The sequence below is a fragment of the Dinoponera quadriceps genome, unplaced genomic scaffold, assembly GCF_001313825.1.
Source record: "Dinoponera quadriceps isolate SergipeBrazil2010 unplaced genomic scaffold, ASM131382v1 scaffold1070, whole genome shotgun sequence".
NCBI lineage: Eukaryota > Metazoa > Arthropoda > Insecta > Hymenoptera > Formicidae > Dinoponera > Dinoponera quadriceps.
The window spans coordinates 2,196,374-2,205,375 of record NW_014555341.1 but is presented as its reverse complement, the minus strand read 5'-3'; the positions used below and the strand labels follow the sequence as shown (position 1 = coordinate 2,205,375).

The window sequence follows — 9,002 nt, the reverse complement described above, 5'->3', positions numbered from 1 at the left end:
TTTTGCCCCCCCCCCCCCCTCTCCTTGAGTTCGGCTGTTCTCGCCGACCCCGCCGCACATGGATCCTCGTTAACCCTCCGTTTAAGATCCCCGCACACAAGTGAGAGACGGCGGCGCACAATCTCGCGTTACGGCGGATTATCGACGTTTAACGTCGGATACCCCAGCGACGTGTAATCCTGCCAACCACCTCGCTGACCCTTCCAGTGACCGTTCATCTCCGTGCGAGTATCTCTTCCCCCCGTGCCCCTCTAATCGCAACGTCCGCTTTCTTTACGCCGCATTCTCGGACGCATTCCGGACGCACCAGGACGCGCCACCCTGCACGAGTGGGCGTTGATTTTCTACGGGACCGCGACGTTGCCCGACCGCACCGAGTACGCGCTCTACAATCCGGCCGGCATGAGCGTGCCCAGGCGGCCGTTCGTGAAGCCGCGCGAGACCAGCTTCTCCAAGAATCAGAACGCCTTGGCGAAGGGGAAACAGGCGCAGCACAAGTCCGACAAATCCGGCAGCCTGAGTCCGCCCTACGTAGTGAACGCGCAGATACAGTCGCAGAGGAAGGGCAAGGTTCGCGGCCAGCACAAAAACGGCAAATCGGCCAGTCGGCCGAACCCGAAGCCGACCGCTCAGACCCTCCGTGGTCTCACCGGGGTCAACAAGGGCGGCGATGTGCGGCTGATCACGTCGAGACCGCGCGGCCGAAGCACGCCGAGCCCGATCACCAGCACGGCGAGCCAAGCGACGACGAAGACGCAGAGCCCGACTACGTGCAGGCACAGGATCGGCGACCCGGTGACCGCCTCGCCCCTCCAGAGGGGACTCATTTTGTTGGAGCCGCCGGCGAAGGAGGCCACTAACAAGGTCCCGGAGGTTTTCCAGCAGTATCCCAAGATCCAACAGCTTTATCCGGTTTACAGCGGTGCCCGCGGTGTCGGACAGCAACTCGCTACGAGGGCCAAAGGAATCGACCTGCTGCAGGACGAGCAGTTTGACCCCAAGAACATAGACAAGGGTATAGACCTAGATGTCTGTGCGCGCGACAGAGCCGCAGGGACGCGTTGATTGTCAATGGCGACGATCGGAGGCTGATGAGAAATCGTTGCGACGATACGCTGTCATTTTAAACGAGACGTCCCTCACGCAATTTCTTACGGTTATTTTTTATAATTTTTTACATTGCGCAAAATCTCCCGATAAACTTGAATCAAAACGAGTTTTCTCTCTTATATTGCTGCTCGTCACACGCTGGGCCGAGTCGAACGAAAGGTATTGAAGATCAATTAAGGTAGTTGTATCCTAGAGTGCTGGATTTTCAGTGGCCATATTAAGGGATCTTTACGTAAGTTTATTATTAAACGAAACTATTACACTAAAAGAAATACTTTCTTATAATTTTATTTAAATGCAGCGGTGAGAATACGTGGGGCCTTTACCGCCGGGAGGTTCGCGTGTTTGCTCATTAAGATAGTTGGTCCGTAGAGTATTGGATTTTTAATGGTGATATTAAGGGGTCCCTACAGAAGTTTATTATTTACTGAAAAGAAATATTTTCCCCTATAATTTTAACCATCTAAATAATAAGTATTAATTTTGAGCAAAATTAAGGGAAATATTGACATATTACGAACATGAGGATTATTTTTTTCTTTTTTTCACTAATGTTTTATTTATGTGTAAATTGAGGTAACAGAAGTGCACACATAACAGAAAGTGATATATAAATATTTAAATATATGTATATGTGCACATATATCGCGCATTATAAATTGTAAATTTCCTATGCCTATATTTTCAAAACAATATAGTCAATGATTCGGAAATGTTTGTATAATATCTCTATATTAGTTCTTATCATATTTAATATCATATCATATCATATTTAATATCATAGTTAATATCATATTATTGTTTTTTTATAAAAATCTTAAATGTTGGAAAAAAATGAAAAATTAAAGAAGTTAAAAATAGGATTTTAACCTCCAGGTTTACGTATAGAAAATGTCACTTTCAGTTGCAAATATCTCAGATCTTCCGAATGGTCGGTCGTTTCTTATTGCGCCAATAATGAAGGCCATACTTTTAAATCTATACGTAGTGCAAGTTTTAATGATTTCGTAAAAAACTCCTTTCATGTTACAACTACCTTAAATATCAATTGTGACGTAAGGCAAATATGGTGTACGATGTGACAATCAGTCCCAGACGAAACGTGGAAAGTATACGTCGGCGGCGCGTGCCGGTAATCGCAAGCGCGCGGTGACTAACGACGACAATCTATCAACGCTGGCGTCGCCCGGTGGCGCTATTTTGTAGGACAACAAAGAGATCGTTTCGCAGCTTCCGATCGTTATCCATTCGCGTCCACGCGTCCGCCCGCGCTCTCACACATGGAAGCGTGGAAAGTAGAGACGGCGGGTATCGTTGCAAAGCCCGAAGATTAAACGGATCTGATGAAATTTGGTTTCCGTATTCTCCCTTTTGTTAGCTGTTTCGCTGATCGCGACCACACCGTTACTTTCGTTTATGTACACGCGGGTATATTACCCATGGCTATTAATATGTAGTGCTTTAGAGCTTGTTTCCACATGTTATCCTTTCATTTCATAGGCGCACGTGCGCAGGATTTCCACGTGAGGTGATTGCGTACTTTGCGAAGCTCTCCGCGTGATCAGTCCGTTTTCGATTAAAAAATGAACATTTCTCGTACTCCACCGTTGGCGTTCCCATGTTTTTCGGATCACCTCATGCGAAACGCCTTTGATGTGCGCCACAACGTTATCCTCATTCCTAGTTCGCTAGGCGGATCCGGATAATGTCATAAGTCAACGTTTCATTGTCGCTGTTTGATAACTGTGATGCACCAGGTCGAAAATTATACGCGTAATATTATACACGGATTGTTGAAATCATTTGACGTACGATCGATAAGCTCTCGGAGGTACACCCCTGTACTTTTGCGGATTCTGCGGAAGTACGGTTGCACTTGGCAGAATTTGATTTTCGATTGAGTTCGCATTTTGTATATTTGCATGATTGGCGTACAAATGTGTGTATATGTGCACGAGTTTGAACAAATCACATTCTTCGTAAAATTGCACCTTAAAACTTCGGAAGAACCCTCTTCTCCCGTGAATGGCGTATATGCCCGAGAATTTTTACGCGTACCTAACCTGTGGGCGTCGGATTTTTCTTTGTGTTGACACGCAGTCTATGTTGCCTCTTCCTGTTGCTATAATCGAGGCCCCCCTTACGAGAGCGGCAGGTCGATAATAGGAAAACTTATCGGAGCCGGCAACCGTGCTGTGGCCTTCAATCAAAACTTCCGATGACTTGGTTATCGATGAGCTCCGTGTGCATCCGCGAACGCGTCCGTGTGAGTCGGCTGCCTAATACGTTGCGCGCGCCCACGTGTGTGTACCACTTTGTATCCTATAATTACCTTTGTAGGCGAGACGCGAATTGCTCTGTTTTTCGGAGGAAATTGCTCATCCCGCTTGTTGTCATCAAGAAAGAGATTACGGCCGACGTTCATACGTGCACTTCTCTTTTCATTCTATAGAGGAAACGCGGATGTTATGGAATACCCCGAGGTTTTTAAGATCAATCGAAAGCTATTAAAGATAACTGAAATTAGCTTCCACTGAGTTGTAATGTTTTAAACAAGTATTTTCACAACGTGTTCCTCTAACGGATTTCGCTTATCTGTAGTAATAGTATGGTATCAAAGTATTTTAATTTTCATTACATTGTAACGAAAGGCGACTAAGAATCTGTGAAATAGATTGACTGTTAAATAAAAGTTTAGAAACTTATCTGATGAAAGTAGCGTGACATAGAAAATTTTAAATTTGACGTATACACATACGATCTCGTTACTAGGCTACGGCTTTATAAATTAGATTAGGCTTTCAACAGCTAATAATTTCACCGCTATCTGCTATGTCGCGACACTTAACAAGCTGGAAATTGTGATATTCCGTATCAACGTGATTAAAAAGTAATATTTCCTCCATTCACTTCAGCGCGCAGAGAACGTCGCGTTGACGCCGTTATTTTTATACTCCTCATTTGGAAAACGCCATGTGATATTAATGATCCGACAATTATTTCCTTCCGATGCGGAATATAACGATCCGTATCAAATACCTCGATCGCGCGAGCTCGCGATTTCATCATTACGCGTCACGCTCGTTATCTCCTTACCGAATTCTCGAATTCCAGATCACCGAGCGGCCCGCCGCGCGAATCGCTCAAAATTCAGTGGGAACGCGCGGTGACGCGCACCGACATCGAAAACCACGAACGCGTGCCGTTGGAAAAGCCGATGCGCGCACGAACAATCGGGGACGAAACCCATTGCGACGGAGATCGAGCGGCTCCGTTCGTCCATTCGTTCGTCATCGTTGCTAAATAATTTCTGCCGTGATTGGAAATTTTTTCGCCCGCTTGCCTCGCAAAATGGATTCCGCTCTTGAGGCATTATTATCGCTTGCCCCTCCCCCTCCCTCTGCAGCGCGCTAACGACCCTGAAGCACCCTCCGAACACAATGCCCTTACGTCCCATTGTCTTACGGAGTCGCGCCACGCCGCTTCGATCGACTTTTGACATTTTTACTCCCTTCCCTGCCAGCCGCCCTCTCATTTCCCTCGGCCCAGTCGCCCTTGGCAAGTTATTTCCTTGATACTTCTCGCGAAACGACAGGCGTCGCGACGTTTGACACTTTACAGCCACCTCGCGTCTTCGTAACGGGGGCTCTTTAACGACGACTTTATTACGGGCGGCGACCGGCAGTTTATGCCGCCTGTGCAGCGACGAAAAAAAAACGCGCGCGTGAAAAGTTCAATCGCGAGTTAGTGACAAATTGAATTCGCCTTTCCATCGCTTTGATTTTCGGTCGCTTGTTCGCAATCGTCGTCGCGGCCTCCGAGCGTGAAATTTAACCCCTTCCGGGGGCAGTAACCTCATTCGAAGGCATATGTTTGTTTTTCCGCGTTGTTTCCGTAAACTAATACATATTGATATTAATGCATTCGCTCCTTGAAGAATTCCGGCGGAGAAGTCAATTGCGCCGACGAGAAATGAATAAAGCGTCACGATACCGTTGGGGAAAATTGCAACAAAATCTTAAGTATTAATAATGGGTTAAAAGTTTTGACGTTAAAATCAAAATATATCTTTCTGTTTTATTTCTATATATTTACGAATGTTTAATTCTTAATAAATTACTCGAATTTATCCTTTAATCTTCGGTAAACCATCAGCATTTGTTAAATATAATTTTGGTTCTTGAATTTCTTCTCGAATAGTTCTAACTATTAATAATAATTGTACTTTTTAATTGCGTCTTTTATAATATAATATTTCTTAATTCCCTATTGGTTCGAATAAGACTAAAACATTTAGACTTTACGATTATATTTTCTTATTAAACAATTTTGATAACAGTAATTGCCAGTAATTTGTAATATTTGACTAGTGTTTTTATGGCACTATATGATCTGTAATTTTATTCTTATTGATTCGTTTCCTCGTTTCTCCGATTAAATATCAAAAGGCGTAAAATAATCTAGAGCAATTGATAATTCATGACTTTTATTGTTTCTCCCAGAGAATAAAGAATTGTTTTAAAGAATAAGAAAAGATCCGACTTATTTTTTAATATAGAATAAGTTGATTTCTTCATTTTTAATTAACATCATGATTATGTACCAAGGTTCATTGTAATAATTTATCGCAGCTAGTTACAAAGCAAAGACTATACGTCAAATTACTTAGCATGAACCCTTTACGACCAGCCAAGAAGGTGTAATATTTAAAATTAGCTTCCATTTAGCTCAGTTTTCCATCTTACCCGTGACGTGATATAAACGTACAGGTATATCTCGCTCGACATAAAAACGATAATCGCCCACGAGTTCTTACTGAGTCTCGTTGCAAAGTACTTTGCATTTAATTTCGACGTACACATTTCGCTGAGTAACACGCGAGCGGAGTCGTCGCTGATTACTTGGTTATTTTTAACTCTAATTTAATCAAGACTTCCTCCCCTCCTTCGTTGACGGACTCTTCTCCCTTTTCCTCGCATCGTTGTTCCTACGAGCGAGTCCAGGACGAAATTTTCCCCACGGCATCGTGACGCTATATTAATTTCCCGACGGCGCCGTTGACTTCCCCGGCGTTGTTTCCACTGTCTCGCTCGACTCCTCCTTCTTCCTTTCCCCCTCTCTCTCTCTCTCTCTCTTTCTGTCTCTGTCTCTTAGAACCTTCCGTTCTACCGTTACCCTAGTGAGACCCGATATTTAATGCAATCCTCATCGGCAAGATCGCGAAACAGTTTGCAAGAAAGTGAAAAGCACGTCGTTCGATAGATAGCTGAGGGAACCGATAATGGAGTACGTATATTGGTCGGGTTATTACGCTTTCGCGTTTTATGGCAACATTTATTACAGTGCTGAATTGCGTTTCGTAAGGTTTGCATTCGTCTTGAAGAATGCGCTTGAAAATACTGTCGTATATACGCGTAATATCATTACACCGTACACGGAAATACAACGCGATAAAACAGCAACCGTCAGAATTTCATCTATGCGGAAATGGTCACGAGCTCCGCGAGCTTGCATTTCCATTCGCAGGAACCGCGGTACGTATGCCATACACAGTTCGCTAGAGCTGATTGCAGTGTCTGCATGTGTGTATCTAATGTAAAAACAATAGTATGTAGTTTTGTTATTATTCCCGTGATCGCGCAACACGATGTTCCCATTATTTTATTCCGAATCGTTTTCCGCCTATGGCACGCGGATAAAACGTTCGATTTTGGCACGCTTGCGTTCCGTATGTTTTAACGTTTGTCACATCAAGATAAAGCCGCGTGTGGAATTTATTTTTCGTTGAACACCACGACGCACCAAATATATTAGAAGCATAAATTTTCGAATATTAATTAGCAGATAAATAACTCGGGACAATTTCGAAGTAGTGAAAAAGGAACATTTTCATTTCGTAGTTTCATCTCCAAGACATTATGCTTTATTCTCTCTTGCGGAAAAATCCGCTCGATTTGTCCGCGTCGCGTTTCACGCGAGATCTCTCGCACAAGTCGACGCGAGCCGGCCGCTGCACGGAGAAAAGATTGTATTGAATATTACCACAAAATTTTGTAATGCCGAACCGTATTGGAATTATGATCAATTATTACGTATGCCGTAATCTTTAATGATACGTATAACGAAATATATCACTAAAGATGACGACACACGCCATGATCTCAGTTACAATACCGGTATGATTCAGCGTTATAAAATTTCGTGATCATTTTTACTACGACATTTTCTCCGGGTGTACCACCCGGAAGAGCCGTGTAATCAACATAGCCGGCTTTGTTTCAGACACACTGAACGAGTGGCGGCTCGTATTTTACGGCACGGAGACCTCGGTAGAGTTGGACGACGAGCTGGACAAGGACAAGCCGCAGCCACCGGTGCGCCATCAAGAGACGGTGCAGGACAACGCGGCATTAGACCCGCGGCAGAACGCCGTAGATACTGAGGGTGACCCATGGACAGGTAGCCAGCAGGTGGACCGAGTCTCCCACCCGGAGGTGCAGAAACCGACGACGGAGAACCAGAGGAGCGGCTGCGCCACCTTCGAAGCAAGAAGTGGCAGGTGCCTAGGTGGGTGCCTCATACTACTCCTTCTAGCCTACCTGACCGGTAGCGTGCCCGGCTGGCAGGAGCTGATCACCAGCTGGCCAGCCTCGACGGACAGTCGGAGCGAGCCGATCGCGACTGGCGTCTCGACGGCGACGACGGCGACGACGACGACGTCGAGTGCCGGCGACGCGACGACGCGGCACGCGTCGGGTAGCCCGCCGGTGGCGTGCGGCTGTTCATGATGACGGCGGGTCGCGACGTTCGGTCCCGCGACAGCTCGCGCCGCGCTCCTGCGACCTGCGGCACAGTCCGAGGGTCCTCGCGAGCGGCCGCGTGGACGTCGACGACGTGCCTGATGATCGTCCTTGTGATCGTGAAACTTTCATGTACTTGTGACGTGTGCGAACGCGCGCGCGCAGAAGAGACAGAGGAAGGAAGGGAGGACGCGGAGGAGAAACTAGTTTCTCCTCTCTCTTTCTCTCTCTCTCTCTCTCTCTCGGTGCTATTGTCTCGAGGAAGGACCTGGAGGACTTTCGACTCAATTATCCATCGTTTGTCCTCCTCCTCCTCCTCCTCCTGCGGAAGAAGCGAGGACAGCGTTGAGCGACGGACATCTCCGAGTCGGAGGACCCCGTTCTCCGCGACTGGTAACGTACGATATCTCCTGGCCGACTTCGCGTTTGTGTCTCTTGTGACCCAAGCCGTCCGGACGCTTGCGCCGTCGACGACACCGTGTTCGTGAGAGCGGCGTCGATGTGACACGGCAGCTTCGACTGATCGAAGTCCCCGCGGCGAGGAGGACGGGACGGCGCGGTTCTGCTTCCGCCAGCACGATGACCTCTCGATTTCGCGAAGCGATTCGGCGCACTTATTTCTCGGGGCGATTCGACCAGCGACCATAGCGAAGTGCCGAAAGAATCACGCCTTCATCCGTCTTTCTCTCCGTCGTCATTCGTTCCCGGAGAATAGAGTGCGTAATAACGCCTTGTGTGGACTTCGACAGGAGACTGTGGTGCGTGCGTGTGTGTGTGTGTGTGTCGTGCGGGTAAGCTTCGCGCGAGACGAAATTGCCGACGCGAGATCTCACGGGAAATTCAACATTGCGGGCTTCACCCGGACGGACACGAGGTAACGTGATTTTTGCATGCTGCTCACGAACCGTTAGCGTCGTTTCTTACGCTGTCTCGCCGCGGTGAGTCGCTCCCCGAAGTAATGCGAGGTAAATTCTCACCAGGTCAACGAGATCAACGGAACACGGCGAGTCGGTGACTCCACGTTGCGACGCGACCGATAAATAACCGATACACTTAAGAAATCGCGAGCAACCGCGAAGCGAAAGTCGAGAG

General features: G+C 46.8%; 1 protein-coding gene across 2 annotated transcripts in view; it reads left to right on the top strand.

Moving 5' to 3' along the window:
• The window catches only part of LOC106743879 (furin-like protease 1), a 293,482-nt gene that overhangs the window by 265,870 nt on the left and 18,610 nt on the right, over window positions 1-9,002 (top strand). Inside the window, exons 11-12 of one of the 2 annotated variants that reach the window (XM_014618109.1) lie at window positions 311-1,015; window positions 7,393-7,677. In XM_014618109.1, coding sequence (XP_014473595.1) covers window positions 311-1,015; window positions 7,393-7,677 — 990 coding nt within the window. The remainder of the gene's footprint in view (window positions 1-310; window positions 1,016-7,392; window positions 7,678-9,002) is intronic. The other variant, XM_014618108.1, reaches the window with a different exon arrangement.